This window comes from Ambystoma mexicanum, chromosome 8 (genome assembly GCF_040938575.1).
Source record: "Ambystoma mexicanum isolate Mex_15411 chromosome 8, UKY_AmexF1_1, whole genome shotgun sequence".
Classification (NCBI taxonomy): domain Eukaryota; kingdom Metazoa; phylum Chordata; class Amphibia; order Caudata; family Ambystomatidae; genus Ambystoma; species Ambystoma mexicanum.
The window spans coordinates 1,718,130,098-1,718,149,140 of NC_090929.1; the positions used below are offsets into that span (position 1 = coordinate 1,718,130,098).

A 19,043-nucleotide genomic window follows, 5' to 3' on the forward strand; every position below is an offset into this window, starting at 1 on the left:
CTGAGTTTCTAAGATGTGTCCCATGGGGACTTGAGGGTGAGCCCAGGTCCTTACTTCTGTTGGATCATAGGCCTCTGGAGATGGGAGCTTCTAAGAGGTGTCCCTTGGGGACTTGAAGGTGAGCCCAGGTCCTTACTTCTGGTGGATCATAGGCCTCTGGGGATGGTGAGCTTCTGAGAGGTGTCCTTTGGGGACTTGAGGGTGAGCCCAGGTCCTTCCCTCTGGTTGTTCATAGGCCTCTGGAGATGCTGAGCTTCTAAGATGTGTCCCATGGGGACTTGAGGGTGAGCCCAGGTCCTTACTTCTGTTGGATCATAGGCCTCTGGGGATGGTGAGCTTCTAAGAGGTGTCCCTTGGGGACTTGAGGGTGAGCCCAGGTCCTTACGTCTGGTGGATCATAGGCCTCTGGAGATGCTGAGCTTCTAAGAGGAGTCCCTTGGGGACTTGAGGTGAGCCAAGGTCCTTACTTCTGGTGGATTACAGGCCTCTGGGGATGGGTAGCTTCTAAGAGGTGTCCCTTGGGGGCTTGAGGGTGAGCCCAGGTCCTTACTTCTGGTGGATCATATGCCTCTGGAGATGGTGAGCTTCTAAAGTTGTCCCTTGGGGACTTGAGGGTGAGCCCAGCTCCTTACCTCTGGTGGATCACAGGCCTCTGGAGATGGGGAACTTCTAAGAGGTGTCCCTTGGGGACTTGAGGGTGAGCCCAGGTCCTTACTTCTGGTGATTCACAGGCCTCTAGAGATGCTGAGCTTCTAAGCGGTGTCCCTTGGGGACTTGAGGGTGAGCCCAGCTCCTTTCTTCTGCTGGATCATATGCCTCCTGGGATGGGGAGCTTCTAAGAGATGTCCCTTGGGGACCTAAGGGTGAGCCCAGGTTCTTCCCTCTGGTGAATCATAGGCCTCTGGAGATGGAGAGCTTCTAAAGGTGTCCCTTGGGGACTTGAGGGTGAGCCCAGGTCCTTACTTCTGTTGGACCATAGGCCTCTGGAGATGGGGAGATTCTAAAAGGTGTCCCTTGGGGACTTGAGGATGAGCCCTGGTCCTTACCTCTGGTGGATCATAGGCCTCGGGAGATGGGGAGCTTCTAAGAGGTGTCCCTTGGGGACTTGAGGGTGAGCCCAGGTCCTTACTTCTGGTGGATCACAGGCCTCTGGAGATGTTGAGCTTCTAAAGGTGTCCCTTGGGAACTTGAGGGTGAGCCCAGGTCCTTACTTCTGATGGATCTTAGGCCTCTGGAGATGGTGAGCTTCTAAGAGGTGTCCCTTGGGGACTTGAGGGTGAGCCCTGGTCCTTACTTCTGGTGGATCGTAGGCCTCTGGAGATGGTGGGCTTCTAAATGTGTCCCTTGCGGACTTGAGGGTGAGCCCAAGTCCTTATCTCTGGTGGACCATAGGCCTCTGGAGATGCTGAGCTTCTAAGAGGTGTCCCTTGGGGACTTGAGGGTGAGCCCAGGTCCTTACTTCTGGTGGATCATAGGCCTCTAGGGATGGTGAGCTTCTAAGAGTGTCCCTTGGGGACGTGAGGGTGAGCCCAGGTCCTTACTTCTGGTGGATCACAGGCCTCTGGGGATGGGGAGCTTCTAAGAGATATCCCTTGGGGACTTGAGGGTGAGCCCAGGTCCTTCCCTCTGGTGGATCATAGGCCTCTGGAGATGCTGAGCGTCTAAGAGATGTCCCTTAGGGACTTGAGGGTGAGTCCAGGTCCTTACCTCTGGTGGATCATAGGCCTCTGGAGATGGGGAGCTTCTAAGAGGTGTCCATTGCGGACTTGAGAGTGAGCCCAGGTCCTTACTTATGGTGGATCACAGGCCTCTGGAGATGTTGATCTTCTAAAGGTGTCCCTTGGGAACTTGATGGTGAGTCCAGGTCCTGACTTCTGGCGGATCATAGGCCTCTGGAGATGGGAGCTTCTGAGAGGTGTCCCTTGGGGACTTGAAGGTGAGCCCAGGTCCTTACTTCTGGTGGATCATAGGCTTCTGGGGATGGTGAGCTTCTAAGAGGTGTCCTTTGGGGACTTGAGGGTGAGCCCAGGTCCTTATCTTTGGTGGATCATAGGCCTCTGGAGATGCTGAGCTTCTAAGAGGTGTCCCTTGGGGACTTGAGGGTGAGCCCAGGTCCTTCCCTCCGGTGGATCATAGGCCTCTGGAGATGCTGAGCTTCTAAGAGATGTTCCTTGGGGACTTGAGGGTGAGCCTAGGTCCTTACTTCTGGTGGATCATACGCCTCTGGAGATGGTGAGCTTCTAAAGGTGTCCCTTGGGGACTTGAGGGTGAGCCCAGGTCCTTACCTCTGGTGGATCATAGGCCTCTGGAGATGGGGAGCTTCTAAGAGGTGTCCCTTGGGGACTTGATGGTGAGCCCAGGTCCTTACTTCTGGTGGATCACAGGCCTCTGGAGATGTTGAGCTTCTAAAGGTGTCCCTTGGGAACTTGATGGTGAGCCCAGGTCCTGACTTCTGGTGGATCATAGGCCTCTGGAGATGGTGAGCTTCTAAAGGTGTCCCTTGGGGACTTGAGGGTGAGCCCAGGTCCTTACCTCTGGTGGATCATAGGCCTCTGGAGATGGGGAGCTTCTAAGTGGTGTCCCTTGGGGACTTGAGGGTGAACCCAGGTCCTTACTTCTGGTGGATCACAGGCCTCTGGAGATGTTGAGCATCTAAAGGTGTCCCTTGGGAACTTGATGGTGAGCCAAGGTTCTGACTTTTGGTGGATCATAGGCCTCTGGAGATGCTAAGCTTTTAAAGGTGTCCCTTGGGGACTTGAGGGTAATCCCAGGTCCTTACTCCTGGTGGATCATAGGCCTCTGGAGATGGGGAGTTTCTAAAGATGTCCCTTGGGGACTTGAGGGTGAGGCCAAGTCCTTACCTTTGGTGGATCATAGGCCTCTGGAGATGGGGAGCTTCTAAGAGGTGTCCCTTGGGGACGTGAGGGTGAGCCCAGGTCCTTACTTCTGGTGGATCATAGGCCTCTGGGGATGGTGAGCTTCTAAGAGGTGTCCTTTGCAGATATGAGGGTGAGGCCAGGTCCTTGCTTTTGGTGGATTACAGGCCTTTGGAGATGCTGATCTTCTAAGAGGTGTCCCTTGGGACTTGAGGGTGAGCCCAGGTCCTTACTTCTGGTGGATCATCGGCCTCTGGAGATGCTGAGCTTCTAAGAGGTGTCCCTTGGGGACTTGAGGGTGAGCCCAGGTCCTTACGTCTGGTGGATCATAGGCCTCTGGAGATGGTGAGCTTCTAAATGTGTCCCTTGGGGACTTGAGGGTGAGCCCAAGTCCTTACCCCTGGTTGGTCAGAGGCCTTGGGAGATGCTGAGCTTCTAAGAGGTGTGCCTTGGGGACTTGAGGGTGAGCCCAGGTCCTTACTTCTGGTGGATCATAGGCCTATGGAGATGGTGAGCTTCTAAGAGGTGTCACTTGGGGACTTGAGGGTGAGCCCAGTTCCTTACTTCTGGTGGATTATAGGCCTCTGGGGAGGGTGAGCTTCTAACAGGTGTCCCTTGGGGACTTGAGGGTGAGCCCAGGTCCTCACTTCTGGTGGATCACAGGCCTCTTGGGATGCAGAGGCCTGTGAAAGTTAAAAGGTGTCCCTTGGGGACTTGAGGGTGAGCCCGGGTCCTCCCTCTGGTGGATCACAGGCCTCTGGAGATGCTGAGCTTCTAAGAGGTGTCCCTTGCGGGCTTGAGTGTGAGCCCAGGTCATTACCTCTGGTGGATCATAGGCCTCTGGAGATGCCGAGCTTCTTAGAGATGTCCCTTGGGGACTTGAGGGTGAGCCCAGGTCCTTACCTCTGGTGGATCATAGGCCTCTGGAGATGGGGAGCTTCTAAGAGGTGTCCCTTGGGGACTTGAGGGTGATCCCAGGTCCTTCCCTCTGGTTATTCATAGGCCTCTGGAGATGCTGAGCTTCTAAGAGATGTCCCTTGGGGACTTGAGGGTGAGCCAGGTCCTTACTTCTGGTGGATCACAGGCCTCTGGAGATGGTGAGCTTCTAAAGGTGTCCCTTGGGGACTTGATGGTGAGCCCAGGTCCTTACCTATGGTGGATCATAGGCCTCTGGAGATGGGGAGCTTCTAAGAGGCGTCCATTGGGGACTTGAGGGTGAGCCCAGGTCCTTACTTCTGGTGGATCAGAGGCCTCTGGAGATGTTGAGTTTCTAAAGGTGCCCATTGGGGACTTGAGGGTGAGCCCAGGTCCTTACTTCTGGTGGATCATAGGCCTCTAGAGATGGGGAGCTTCTAAGAGATGTCCCTTGGGGACTTGAGGGTGAGCCCAGGTCCTTACTTCCAGTGGATCATAGGCCTCTGGGGATGGTGAGCTTCTAAGAAGTGTCCTTTGGGGATGTGAGGGTGAGGCCAGGTCCTTACTTCTGGTGGATCGCAGACCTCAGGAGATGCTGAGCTTCTAAGAGGTGTCCCTTGGGGACTTGAGGTTGAGCCCAGGTACTTACTTCTGGTGGATCATAGGCCTCTGGAGATGGTTAGCCTCTAAGAGGTGTCCCTTGGGGACTTGAGGGTGAGCCCAGGTCCTTACTTTTGGTGGGTCATAGGCCTCTGGAGATGGTGAGCTTCTAAATGTGTCCCTTGGGGACTTGAGGGTGAGCCCAGGTCTTTACTTCTGGTGGATCATAGGCCTCTGGGGATGGTGAGCTTCTAATGATGTCCCTTGGGGACTTGAGGGTGAGCCCAATTCCTTACCTTTGGTGGATCATAGGCCTCTGGAGATGGGGAGCTTCTAAGAGGTGTCCCTTGGGGACATGAGGGTGAGCCCAGGTCCTTACTTCTGGTGGACCATAGGCCTCTGGTGATGGTGAGCTTCTAAGAGGTGTCCCTTGGGGACTTGAGGGTGAGCCCAGGTCCTTACTTCTGGTGGATCTTAGGTCTCTGGAGATGCTGAGCTTCTAAGAGGTGTCCCTTGGGGACTCGAGGGTGAGCCCAGGTCCTTACTTCCGGTGGATCATAGGCCTCTGGAGATGGTGAACTTCTAAGAGGTGTCCCTTGGGGACTTGAGGGTGAGCCCAAGTCCTTACCTCTGGTTGGTCATAGGCCTCGGGAGATGCTGAGCTTCTAAGAGGTGTCCCTTGGGGACTTGAGGGTGAGCCCAGGTCCTTACTTCTGGTTGATCATAGGCCTTTGGAGATGCTGAGCTTCTAAGAGGTGTCCCTTGGGGACTTGAGGGTGAGCCCAGGTCCTTACTTCTGGTGGATTATAGGCCTCTGGGGAGGGTGAGCTTCTAAGAGGTGTCCCTTGGGTACTTGAGGTTGAGCCCAGGTCCTCACTTCTGTGGATCACAGGCCTCTGGGGATGGGGAGCTTTTAAGAGGTGTCCCTTGGGCACTTGAGGGTGAGTCCAGGTCCTTCCCTCTGGTGGATCACATGCCTCTCGAGATGCTGAGCTTCGAGGAGGTGTCCCTTGGGTACTTGAGGGTGAGCCCTGGTCATTACCTCTGGTGGATCATAGGCCTCTGCTCTGGAGATGCTGAGTTTCTTAGAGATGTCCCTTGGGGACTTGAGGGTGAGCCCAGGTCCTTACCTCTCGTGGATCATAGGCCTCTGGAGATGGGGAGCTTCTAAGAGGTGTCCCCTGACGACTTGAGGGTGAGCCCAGGTCCGTACCTCTGGTGGATCATAGGCCTCTGGAGATGGTGAGCTTCTAAGAGGTGTCCCTTGGGGACTTGAGGTTGAGCCCAGACCCTTACTTCTGGTGGATCAAAGGCCTCTGGAGATGTTGAGCTTCTAAAGGTGTCCCTTGGAGACTTGAGGGTGAGCCCAGGCCCTTACTTCTGGTGGATCATAGGCCTATGGAAATGGGGAGCTTTTTGGAAGTTTTCCCTTGGGGACTTGAGGGTGAGCCCAGGTCCTTACTTCTAGTGGATCATAGGCCTCTGGGGATGGTGAGCTTCTAAGAGGTGTCCTTTGGGGATGTGAGGGTGAGGCAGGTACTTACTTCTGGTGGATCACAGGTCTCTGGAGATGCTGAGCTTCTAAGAGGTGTCCCTTGGGGACTTGAGGGTGAGCACAGTTCCTTACTTCTGGTGGATCATAGGCCTCTGGAGATGGTGAGCTTCTAAGAGGTGTCCATTGGGGACTTGAGGGTGAGCCCAGGTCTTTACTTCTGGTGGATCATAGGCCTCTGGGGATGGTGAGCTTCTAATGATGTCCCTTGGGGACTTGAGGGTGAGCCCAATTCCTTACCTTTGGTGGATCATAGGCCTCTGGAGATGGGGAGCTTCTAAGAGGTGTCCCTTGGGGACATGAGGGTGAGCCCAGGTCCTTACTTCTGGTGGACCATAGGCCTCTGGTGATGGTGAGCTTCTAAGAGGTGTCCCTTGGGGACTTGAGGGTGAGCCCAGGTCCTTACTTCTGGTGGATCTTAGGTCTCTGGAGATGCTGAGCTTCTAAGAGGTGTCCCTTGGGGACTTGAGGGTGAGCCCAGGTCCTTACTTCCGGTGGATCATAGGCCTCTGGAGATGGTGAACTTCTAAGAGGTGTCCCTTGAGGACTTGAGGGTGAGCCCAAGTCCTTACCTCTGGTTGGTCATAGGCCTCGGGAGATGCTGAGCTTCTAAGAGGTGTCCCTTGGGGACTTGAGGGTGAGCCCAGGTCCTTACTTCTGGTTGATCATAGGCCTTTGGAGATGCTGAGCTTCTAAGAGGTGTCCCTTGGGGACTTGAGGGTGAGCCCAGGTCCTTACTTCTGGTGGATTATAGGCCTCTGGGGAGGGTGAGCTTCTAAGAGGTGTCCCTTGGGTACTTGAGGTTGAGCCCAGGTCCTCACTTCTGTGGATCACAGGCCTCTGGGGATGGGGAGCTTTTAAGAGGTGTCCCTTGGGCACTTGAGGGTGAGTCCAGGTCCTTCCCTCTGGTGGATCACATGCCTCTGGAGATGCTGAGCTTCGAGGAGGTGTCCCTTGGGTACTTGAGGCTGAGCCCTGGTCATTACCTCTGGTGGATCATAGGCCTCTGCTCTGGAGATGCTGAGTTTCTTAGAGATGTCCCTTGGGGACTTGAGGGTGAGCCCAGGTCCTTACCTCTTGTGGATCATAGGCCTCTGGAGATGGGGAGCTTCTAAGAGGTGTCCCCTGACGACTTGAGGGTGAGCCCAGGTCCGTACCTCTGGTGGATCATAGGCCTCTGGAGATGGTGAGCTTCTAAGAGGTGTCCCTTGGGGACTTGAGGTTGAGCCCAGACCCTTACTTCTGGTGGATCAAAGGCCTCTGGAGATGTTGAGCTTCTAAAGGTGTCCCTTGGAGACTTGAGGGTGAGCCCAGGCCCTTACTTCTGGTGGATCATAGGCCTCTGGAAATGGGGAGCTTTTTGGAAGTTTTCCCTTGGGGACTTGAGGGTGAGCCCAGGTCCTTACTTCCAGTGGATCATAGGCCTCTGGGGATGGTGAGCTTCTAAGAGGTGTCCTTTGGGGATGTGAGGGTGAGGCAGGTACTTACTTCTGGTGGATCACAGGTCTCTGGAGATGCTGAGCTTCTAAGAGGTGTCCCTTGGGGACTTGAGGGTGAGCACAGTTCCTTACTTCTGGTGGATCATAGGCCTCTGGAGATGGTGAGCTTCTAAGAGGTGTCCATTGGGGACTTGAGGGTGAGCCCAGGTCCTTACTTCTGGTGGATCATAGGCCTCTGGAGATGGTGAGCTTCTAAATGTGTCCCTTGGGGACTTGAGGGTGAGCTCAAGTCCTTCCCTCTGGTGGATCATAGGCCTCTGGAGATGCTGAGCTTCTAAGAGGATTCCCTTGGGGACCTGAGGTTAGCCCAGGTTCTTACTTCTGTTGGATCAGAGGCCTCTGGGGAGGGTGAGTTTCTAAGAGGTGTCCCTTGGGGGCGTGAGGGTGAGCCCAGGTCCTTACTTCTGGTGGATTACAGGCCTCTGGGGATGGGGAGCTTCTAAGAGGTGTCCCTTGGGGACTTGAGCGTGAGCCCAGGTCCTTCCCTCTGGTGGATCATAGGCCTCTGGAGATGCTGAGCCTCTAAGATATGTTCCTTGGGGACTTGAGGGTGAGCCCAGGTCCTTATTTCTGGTGGATCATATGCCTCTGGAGATGGTGAGCTTCTAAAGGTGTCCCTTGGGGACTTGAGTGTGAGCCCAGGTCCTTACTCCTGGTGGATCATAGGCCTCTGGAGATGCTGAGCTTCTGAGAGGTGTCCGTTGGGGTCTTGAGGGTGAGCCCAAGTCCTTCCCTCTGGTGGAGCATAGGCCTCTGGAGATGCTGAGCTTCTAAGAGATGTCCCTTGGGGACTTGAGGGTGAGCCCAGGTCCTTACGTCTGGTGGATCATATGCCTCTGGAGATTCTTAGCTTCTAAGAGATGTCCCTTGGGGACTTGAGGGTGATGGCGGTATAGATAATGCAGCCCGATCTGAAAGTGATAGAGGCTTGCAGATGGATCCTGTGCAGTTCGATGAGGGACGGGTTGATGTGGTTGTATTTGCTGGGACCTTTGAACAGGGCCGTCACGAGCGGGGGCCAGGGGGGCACACTTCCCCGGGCCTCGTGCCCCCTCTCCTAAGCAGAAGGCAGCACAGTCCACCAGTGTCCTTTTATTCACACGGGGGACTGTGCTGTCTCCTCTCGATGATTTTGCTGTTTTTTGAAAGCCGTTTAGCTCTGCAACAAACAGCAAAATTATGGTAGACAGCAGGGCTCAGAAGTGAGCTCTGCTGCCTCCAGTTGTTCATCTGACAACGTGGACATGCTGATTGACAAGAGAGGACTCCTCTCCTGTCAGTCAGTGTGTTCACGTTGCGCAGCGTGACCACGCTGACTGATAGGAGAGGGGTTCTCTCCTGTCAGGCAGCATATCTACATGTCGGCTGCGTGGATGCTTTCGAAGGGTGCATGGAGGTAAGGTAAGTGTTTTTTATTTTAAATTAAACGTGTGTGTGTATATATATATATATATGTGTGTATTTAAATTAGTATGTATATGTGTATGAATGCATGCATGCATGTTGGTGTTTATGTTTGTGTCATTGCTGTGTTTGCTTTTATGTATGCATGCATGTAAGGAGTTGTGTAACTGGTGGATGAATGAATGGCTGAAAGTGTTTTATGTGAGTGTGTGTTCAGCCCCACCCCTAAATGTAGCCGCCCTGGGGGCCACTTCATTAAGGGGTGGGCTCATGGCATCAGAGGTGCACCTAGGCTAAAGTGTCAGGGGGGGCTAACACTTCAAATGTTGGGAGAGGCGCTAACTTCAGAGGCTTTGAGGGGGGCAAACTTACTTGTGTCGGGGCATCTAACATCTTTCCACATTGGAATTAGACTATCCTGGTGAAGCTTTAATGTTACAAGCAGCTAACTCTCGCTTTCATTTCTGAAACATCAAGCTTAAGGACTGCTGTGAGAAGGAGATGTCTCATGTAACCACTTCCCTTCTAATCACTCCCCTGGCATGTAAGTGCTAACCCCACATCACAATTTCAATTACCTTAAAATGAATGCATATGAATGCAGGCGCTAACAGTGAAATGTTTTATGTTAGTAATTGCAGGGCCGTTTAAAGTTTGTTTCCTGTTCCGTCTGGCCGGGGCTGGATGACAGTTTTGAAAGTGGATAGTGAGTGCGGCCAATAAACCCATTGAGCTGCCAGTCTCCCCACTGAGGGATGGCATCCGGCCCTTTCAGCTTTTACAGTTCAAATGGCCCCCCGAGTAGTTGCCCCCACCTACTGGTAATCTGCAGCCTTTAACCACTTCGCTGCATTATTTTGACTCCATTATTGATTTAATCATTCCACAGGTGCCTTGGACTTTTTTTCCAATCAGTGAGGCCAGGGGTACCCCAAACATCAAAAAGAAATGGGCCCCCACCAGCCCTAACAAATCTTCAGCCAGCCCTGCTCCCTTTTCCCCTCCCAATTCCCTGAGCCCAGCTAGGAAGCCAAGTAGCTATTGCACCTTCCCTTTGGCCACTAGTCGTACAGTTCACCCCAATTCAGAGGCTGTCTGCTTTCATGATGCTATGCTAATCTCGGGAGAGGTGGGCTATCTAAAAGCTGAGACCAGAAGTTAAGACTTTGGTTTTATGAAAGAGAGTCTGTTGCTATTGCATGGATAGGCTTTTGTGCGCTGCATGTTTGAAACTGATGCCGCTCCTTAACAATCTGCTCAATGGTGTTGCTCCACTGCACAGCATTCTTTTTGTTTGGGTTATTCGGTGCGGCACCAATAAGCCAAAACTATTGCTTTAGCGCACAGAGAGAGTTGGAAATAGACTTTTTTTCTGAGGCATCCGTCCTTCCGCAGTGAAAGAGGGTCCAGCGACAGGAGGATTAGGAGGGTGTAGGGCAGGTATTTTAGTCACCCCATGAACATTTGCCTCTTCTCCTCAGAAGATCTATCATCAGCAAAGTTCAAAATCTGCACCCCTTTTAAACCTGAAAAATGCACATCAATATTTCCAGTGCAGTGCAACATTGACAAGCGATTTCACAGGGCTCCCGCTCAGACCCTCAAGTAGTCTTGTGGGGAAGTGTCTCACCTTGGAAACTAGCGACCACGGTTCATATCCCTACCCAACACAGTTTAAAGCACAAACACACCACAGTATTCTAAAATAAACATATAGTGCACATAGATTTCCCAGATTGTGGAACTGTATCTGAGATCTGGTGAGCAATTATTTGCCAGAACCTGGATCTGGGAAGTTCTGTTGCAATGACAGGATTTAGTACAGATAGGAAGAAATGGCATATGAGGAGGGACACAAAGCGTGGAGATGTTTGTTAGTTATTTGCCCACACATTGACTTCTCATGACCATGCTAATCCCTATGGCAATTCTCACCCAGTTCCTGCCCTCCCCACCCAAAACACCTCCTCATTGTAACTCTGAACTTGAGGCTTAAATCAAACTTTGCCCTCAATGTGCCTGCAAGTGTTTTCTCAAAGGAGTCTTCTGAGAGTTAATGACTTCATTGCAGTTGGAAACACGTAAATGGTCTAAGAAAAATGTTTTCATCAGGTCTGCCTTCGGCCACTAGATTTAAAAGCACCCTGCATGACTTTAGCTGAAGTCCTGTTAAAAACAAGTATTGGCAAAGCCGACAGTTTTGGCTTGTGTAGAAGTATTAGGCATTTGCCAGGCACTGCTATTAGCTGCTCAGGTATTCAAACCCTTTTGCACCTGGCACCATCAATGGCCAGCTAATACCAATACAGAAGCGCCTTTCCCATGCCTACACGAAAGCCCAAACTCTTAGCATTGCCAATGCTCCTTTTGTTTTACCCTTGATGCACAGGACTATGCATCAAGGTTGAAGCAAACATACTACTTGGCTAAATTGGTCCACATTGAATTTAGGCCAATCTAGCCAGTAATAACACTTATGGTGCTCAGTCAGCCTGGATATACTTTCTGTGGCATGGCATTTTTACTGGCTGGGAGTCCGTACATGGTAATAATGGCACATATTGATGCAGCCTGCATGAACATACATGAGAACAAGCATGAATACATTTTTATACTAGAATATGTTGTGTGGAAAGGTGGCATGAAATGTATTGGAAAATGTTTTTTTGCACGGTTTGTGATTTGCAACTATTGGGATTTTCCATGCGCTTCCATACAAAACCAATTGCAAACTGTATGGATTTCTACCCGATTTTGCAAACAAAGTGCTGTAAAATGCATAATTTTAACCCAATGTTTCAAACATTTTCTTGGGCGTCAGAACCCCCCTCAAGCAACACTGTTTGGTTTGGTCTCCCTTACTGTGCTCTGTTGATCCTGCATAATTGGCACAAACATTTAAGCCACAAGTTCAGAAATGTTCCACCCTCCACGGTACATCATTTGTCACTGTGTATGATGTGTGTTTTAATGCGCACATAGAGGCAGGGTGCTCCTTAATGATAGGATATGGCATTTATAACGCGCCTGTACACAAGTGTTTCTAGGCGCGACAAGGCAAGGAGAGTTAAAAAAAAAAAGGAGGACAAAACACCGATCTTACTAGGCCTTGTGTATTCAGATCGTGCAAAAGCAGGGAAGGGGGGAGAGGAGAAGTGCAGAGGGTGGGGTAGGATGGAGAAGTGCAGGAACAAAGGAGAAACAGGACTGCAGCCTATGGGGGGCAAGTGCGGGTACTCATAAGTGCAAGAGAGGGGACTGTAGGGTTACAGATACAGACCACAGGTGCAGGGGGCCAAGAGGCAGTGCGGGACTGTAACTGGACAGGCAGGGACCTGGGCACGAATTCAGAGGGTAAGCAGTGCATGGATCAGGCAGGTGATCAGCAACAGAGAGGAAGAGAGAAGGCAGAAGCAAAGAAAAAGGTCTTGAGTTGCTTCCGGAACCGGACATGGTTCTGCTAAAGTTTCAAAGAGGCAGGGAGGCTGTTCCAGAGGGAGACCCTAGCCGAAGAAAGAGATATGCCCCCAAATTGTTGCTTGGGAAAGTGACTGACCCTCAGAGAGTTGGAGGTGGCGGAGTGGAGAGCTCATGCCATCCTATATATATTTATGCATATGATACAAAAGTTAGTCTGGCATAAACCTTTCTTCATTAGAGAAATCTAACTTTGCTGTAATTGATTTGCAGTTGTAGTAATAAACCATATTTGGGATCCTGCACACAAACTCAAGGATATTTCTCGAGTCTCCTGTTTGCGTAGGTGCCGCCGCTGGCCCAGTGCAAAATATTGTATGGGGACCTCACCAAATATTTTGCCCCGGGCCTCACCACATCTTGTGACAGCCCTGCCTTTGAAGAGATGTGCTGCAGTAGGTAAGACACATCTCAGGGGTGCCAAGGTTGTCGGCAAAAGGACTCCTAGAAGGGTATTTCCACCATTCAGGTGGAGAGGATTAAGGCTTGGACAACAAATCTGAAGTTGTTTATTTGGAAGAAGAACTCGATTTTCCACAGGAGAGAAAGTTGCTACCAAGCCGTTTGTGTCTTCCTTGCTATATGCTGTTTGAAGGAGAGCTGTTGATGTCAAACCCAAGGGACTTGACACAGGTGGCCAGCTGTGGTGTGAAGCCCTCGAGGTGCATGGGAAGATTGTGTGACAGTGTGTCACGTGACGGAGTCAGTACCGCATGAAGCCCACTCAAAAGTGGAATATGGGCTGCATGTTGGTAGCCACTTGTATTGTTTTGGGAGCCACTGGTAGAGAGGACTGGGTGACTGTGGAAACCTGGGCTAGGGGTCTGGGCTGTGGGCACGTCACTCTTTGATTTGGTGGTGGTGTTGGAATTCTTTTCTGATCCATGTGTTCACTATCCTGATTAACGATTCTTCAACAAATAACCAGTCTAAGTACATCACTCACAGTAAGTAGGGTCTGTTACCGCCCATCCTTCCTGCACCATACCTATTATGCACTGACATGAACAAAAGGCTTGCAAGAAGAAGAACACACCAGACCCATTATGCACTGACATGAACAGAAGGCTTGCAAGAGGAAGAACACACCAGACCCCTTATGCACTGACATGAACACAAGGCTTGCAAGAGGAAGAACATGCCAGACCCATTATGCACTGACATGAACACAAGGATTGCAAGAGGAAGAACACGCCAGACCCATTATGCACTGACAGGAACACAAGGCTTGCAAGAGGAAGAACACGCCAGATCCATTATCCACTACCATGAACACAAGGCTTGCAAGAGGAAAAACACGCCAGACCCATTATGCACTGACATGAACACAAGGCTTGCAAGAGGAAGAACACGCCAGACCCATTATGCACTGACAGGAACACAAGGCTTACAAGAGGAAGAACACGTCAGACCCATTATGCACTGACAGGAACACAAAGCTTGCAAGAGGAAGAACACGCCAGACCCATTATGCACTGACATGAACACACGGATTGCAAGAAGAAGAACACGCCAGACCCATTATGCACTAATAGGAACACTAGGCTTGCAAGAGGAAGAACACGCCAGACCCATTATGCACTGGCATGAACACAAGGCTTGCAAGAAGAAGAACACACCAGACACATTATGCACTGACATGAACACAAGGTTTGCAAGAGGAAGAACACACCAGACCCATTATGCACTGACAGGAATATAACACTTCCACACTGACATGAACACAAGGCTTACAAGAAGAAGAACACACCAGACCCATTATGTACTGACAGGAACACAAGGCTTGCACACTGACAGGAACACAAGGCTTGCAAGAGGAAGAACACACCAGACCCATTATGCATTCACATGAACACAAGGCTTGCAAGAGGGCGAACACACAGACCCATTTTGCACTGACAGGAACACAAGGCTTGCAAGAGGAAGAACACACCAGACCCATTATGCACTGACAGGAACACAAGGCTTGCAAGAGGAAGAACACACCAGACCCATTATGCACTGACAGGAACACAAGGCTTGCAAGAAGAAGAACACACCAGACCCATTATGCACTGAGAGCAACACAAGGCTTGCAAGAAGAAGAACACACCAGGCCCATTATGCACTGACATGAACACAAGGCTCGCAAGAAGAAGAACACACCAGACCCATTATGCATTGACACGAACACAAGGCTTGCAAGAGGAAGAACACACCAGACCCATTATGCACTGACAGGAACACAAGGCTTGCAAAAAGAAGAACACACTAGGTCTATTATGCATTGACATGAACACAAGGCTTGCAAGAGGAAGAACACACCAGATCCATTATGCATTGACATGAACACAAGGCTTGCAAGAAGAAGAACACACCAGACACAGTATGCACTGAGAGGAACACAAGGCTTGGAAGAAGAAGAACAAGCCAAACCCATTATGCACTGACATGAAAACAAGACTTGCAAGAAGAAGAACACACCAGACACATTATGCACTGAGAGGAACACAAGGCTTGCAAGAAGAACACACCAGACACATTATGCAGTGACATGAACAGAAGGCTTGCAAGAGGAAGAACACATCAGACCCATTATTCACTGACATGAACACAAGGCTTGCAAAAGGAAGAATACACCCAACCCATTATGCACTGACAGGAACACAAGGTTTGTAAGAGGAAGAACACACTAGACCCATTATGCACTGAAAGCAACACAAGGCTTGCAAGAAGAACACACCAGGCCCATTATGCACTGACATGAACACAAGGCTTGCAAGAGGAAGAACACACCAGACCCATTATGCACTGACATGAACACAGGGCTTGCAAGAGGAAGAACATACCACACCCATTATGCACTGACAGGAACACAAGGCTTGCAAGAGGAACAACACACCAGACCCATTATGCACTGACATGAACACAAGGCTTGCAAGAAGAAGAACACACCAGACGCATTATGCACTGACATGAACACAAGGTTTGCAAGAGGAAGAACACACCAGACCCATTATGCACTGACATGAACACAAGGCTTGCAAGAAGAACACACCAGACCCATTATGCACTGACAGAAACACAAGGCTTGCAAGAGGAAGAACACGCCAGACCCATTATGCACTGACAGGAACACAAGGCTTGCGCAATGACAGGAACACAAGGCTTGCAAGAGGAAGAACACGCGTCTAGATGGTTGTCTTCACGGAACGCATTGTGGGGGCTTCTTTTTGAGACATTCCACTCAGATTCGCTCTTGATACCATTGTACATTGTAATGTCTGGTCTCCATTAACCACTACCACCAGGCACCACGCTGCTGCACTCCTGCCCCCTTCAGGTCCTGCTTCCGAGGTTGGCTCTTTGCTACTTGCTGAAGGATTGAAGCTCCTGCTAAACCTGCCTGGGGTGGAGTTGCAGTTTGAAGAGGCGAGCATGTGCATAGAGACCCCTGTGCAGCCCCTGAGGAAACCATGAAATATATGAAAGAAACCCACCAGTGTCCCGGGAGAAAGCATAGGACACTCTGCTTTGTCAATGATCAGAAAGTAGGGTTCCTGTTTATTTTAGAGTCCCACCTGAAACGCTTTTAGATTCTGTGCAGTGTCTGTGTGCTCTCCCTGGGCAGTCAATCCTGCTCAGAATCTGGGGATCCTGAGGCCAGCGATGCCTGCAGCGGTGCCAGTGTGTTATTGTGTGTGCCCTACCTCCCCTCACTCTTTCCCTCTGTCACCTGTGTCTACAGAGGACCTTGACATGCGGCTCACTAATGGAGGCCAGCAATGCCTGCAGCGGTGCCAGTGTGTTATTGTGTGTGCCCTACCTCCCCTCACTCTTTCCCTCTGTCACCTGTTTCTACAGAGGACCTTGACCTGCGGCTCACTAATGGAGGCCCGCGATGCCTGCAGTGGTGCCAGTGTGTTATTGTGTGTGCCCTACCTCCCCTCACTCTTTCTCTCTGTCACCTGTCTCCACAGAGGACCTTGACCTGCGGCTCACTAATGGAGGCCAGCGATGTGCCGGACGCGTGGAGGTGCTCTACGGAGGCTCGTGGGGGTCAGTGTGCGATGACTTCTGGGACATGAGGGATGCACAGGTTGTGTGCCGGCAGCTGGATTGTGGGACTGCTGTTTCCAATACCTCCAATTCCTACTTTGGTCAGGGCACAGGTCTTGTCCTCCTGGATGACGTGGTCTGCGCAGGAGGCGAGGCCTTCCTGTGGGATTGTAGCAACAGCGGCTGGACCCTTAGTGACTGCGGCCACGCGGAAGACGCGGGCGTCATCTGCTCAGGTGGGCTGCGCTTCTTCCGACTCTATGCCTCCACTTGGAAATTGACAATGTTTGTGTGTGTTTGGCATCAGTCAGAGCTTATCAAACAATGACTCCATTCAACTGTGGAGGCACTTCCTTCACAGTGCGACAAAAGGGGCTACAAGAGTTGGGCAGTGGTCTCAAATCTGGCGGCATTTCCCCCAAAAAATCCACACAACATATAACTACCCCTAAGCCTGGGAAGAGAAGACAGAGAGAACACCATAGAACAGCCACACAGCAGAGATACATGACGAGGCTGTGACTACATATGGCTGCTGGTCTAGCTACACGGCAGAAGCCCGGAAATAGATTGCATATGTTAAAGTTCCAGAGAAAATGCTTATTTTTAATTCTGGGTCCCATATGTTACATAGTTTAAGAATGATCCCAGAATGAGTGGACATGAGGAGGAGTCCATGTGAGCGGCAGATGGGAGTCAGTGGGCTAGACCAGGAAGGACAGGGGGGAAGCCTGTAGTATGAGGTGGTGTCTTGGGCAGGGACGAGGTAACCCTCTATTCACTGGATGTCCCACAGTTTTTCCTGGGCCTCAAGCGAGAACCAACCCTAGAGGATGCACCAGTAGGGGCTTCAGAGCCCCCTATTCCACACTGAATGCCCCATGCCAGGGGAAACGGGCAAAGAGTTGACCTGTCAGGACTGTTCTGGCAACTTCTCTGCCAGGATCTATGGATCAGCTAAAACGAAGACTGTGTAACTGACCTTCTGCTGGATTTCAACTGCTGAATTAAAATGTGATTATTTTTTCATTCAACAGATTCAGGGATAACGGCGACAACAATAACGTCAACCGCGAGACCCCCAGGTGACCCCAACTCTCCACACACTACACTTGAGAAATGGGCTGCTTGCTCGTAATGGAGAGGCCTGAACAGGGTGGGCCAAGGTCAAGGGATTGCATGACGAGGAGTGGCGTAGTTTATCGCTTAGGAATTCTGTGCCTTGTTTGTGTGTTGCTCTGTGCGTGATGCACATGGATTTGAACTTTATTCGCTCTTTTAATGGTAGACAGTGTAGTATTTTTAACGCGGGTGTGATGTGTTCTCTTCTGGGTACCTTGAGGAGGAGTCTGGCTGCTGCATTTTGTATGCGTTGTAGTTTTTTTTAGAAGTCATTCGGGCATGCCCAGTTATAGGCTATTGGCGTAGTCTACTTTGGACATGACCAGAGCGATGATGGTAAGTGTTTTGTTGGCGAACGACATGAAGCGTAGGATCCTTTTTGCTGCGCTCGCAAGAGGAAGAAACATTTCTTGAGTAGAGAGTTTACTTGTGGCTCTAGAGTGAGGTTGTTATCCATCAGGACCTAGCTTTTTTACAGTTGATGATGGTTCTGGTGTGGTATCTCTGTTTTGCCTGGGTTGATTTTGAGGTGGTTGAGGTTCATCCAGTTGAATATCTCACGAAGGCAATTCTCTAGTGTCGTGTTTTCTTCTCGGGTGTCTTGTATGTTGAAGATTATTTGAGTATCGTCGGCGTAGTTGTAGCATGTGAGGCCGTGTTTCTTGATGAGTTTGATTAGTAGATACATGTAGATGTTGAATAGAACCCGCAAAAAGGATGATCCTTGTGGTACTCTGCACATGGAGTCTCTAGGTTTGGATTTAAAAGGTTTCATCCATACGGTTTTGGTTCTGTTTGTTAGGAAGGATTTGATAGTTAGTAGGGTAGTGTCTGTAATCCGTAGTCCTTCTAATCTCTTTATGAGCATGTCGTGGTTGACAGTGTCGAAAGCTGTGGACAGATCCAGGAGAATCAGGGCGGTGCTGTTGTCCGAGTCTGCCTTTGTTTTTAGGTCGTCCCATATTGAGAGGAGAGCTGATTCTGTTCCTCTCATTGGTCTGAAACCAACTTGTGCCTGGTCTAGTAGGCAGTGCTCTTCTATGAATTCTTTGGTTATTTTGTAGACGTACGTTTCTAGCAGTTTTGCTATATAGGGTATATTGGAGATGGGTCTGTAGTTGGATAAGTCCTCTACGGTTCCTGTTGTGTCTTTGAGTAGCAGCTTGATGTATGCTGATTTGAAGGCCTGTGGTACTTTACCTGTTAAGATTGAGAGGTTGAGGAGGTCCCTGTGGTATTCCCTGGGGGTTCCTTGTTTGAGAATTGTTTTGTATATGTCTGGGGGACAAGGGTCTTCAGGAGAGCCTGATTTGTTGCTTTGGTGTACTAGTTTGATGAAAGCATCAACGGATATTTCTGGGAAGTTTCGTAGCTTGTTTGGGTGTTCCTCGTCGCCGTCGCTGGGGTTTGAGCTGTGATTGCTTGGTCTGTTTTGTATGGTCTGTTGGATGGAGGTTATTTTGTTTTTGAAGTGGTCTCCTGGGTCATCGCAAAGTTTCATTGACGAAATTGGCGTGTTGTTGCAGCCCGTTGGGTTTTTTATTTCGTTTATGATTTTGA

General features: G+C 50.5%; 1 protein-coding gene across 1 annotated transcript in view; it reads left to right on the plus strand.

Moving 5' to 3' along the window:
* Positions 1-19,043, plus strand: part of LOC138473484 (deleted in malignant brain tumors 1 protein-like) — a 1,627,178-nt gene that overhangs the window by 176,975 nt on the left and 1,431,160 nt on the right. The window contains exon 4 of the mRNA XM_069612128.1: positions 16,283-16,597. Within this exon, the coding sequence (XP_069468229.1) occupies positions 16,283-16,597 (315 nt within the window). The remainder of the gene's footprint in view (positions 1-16,282; positions 16,598-19,043) is intronic.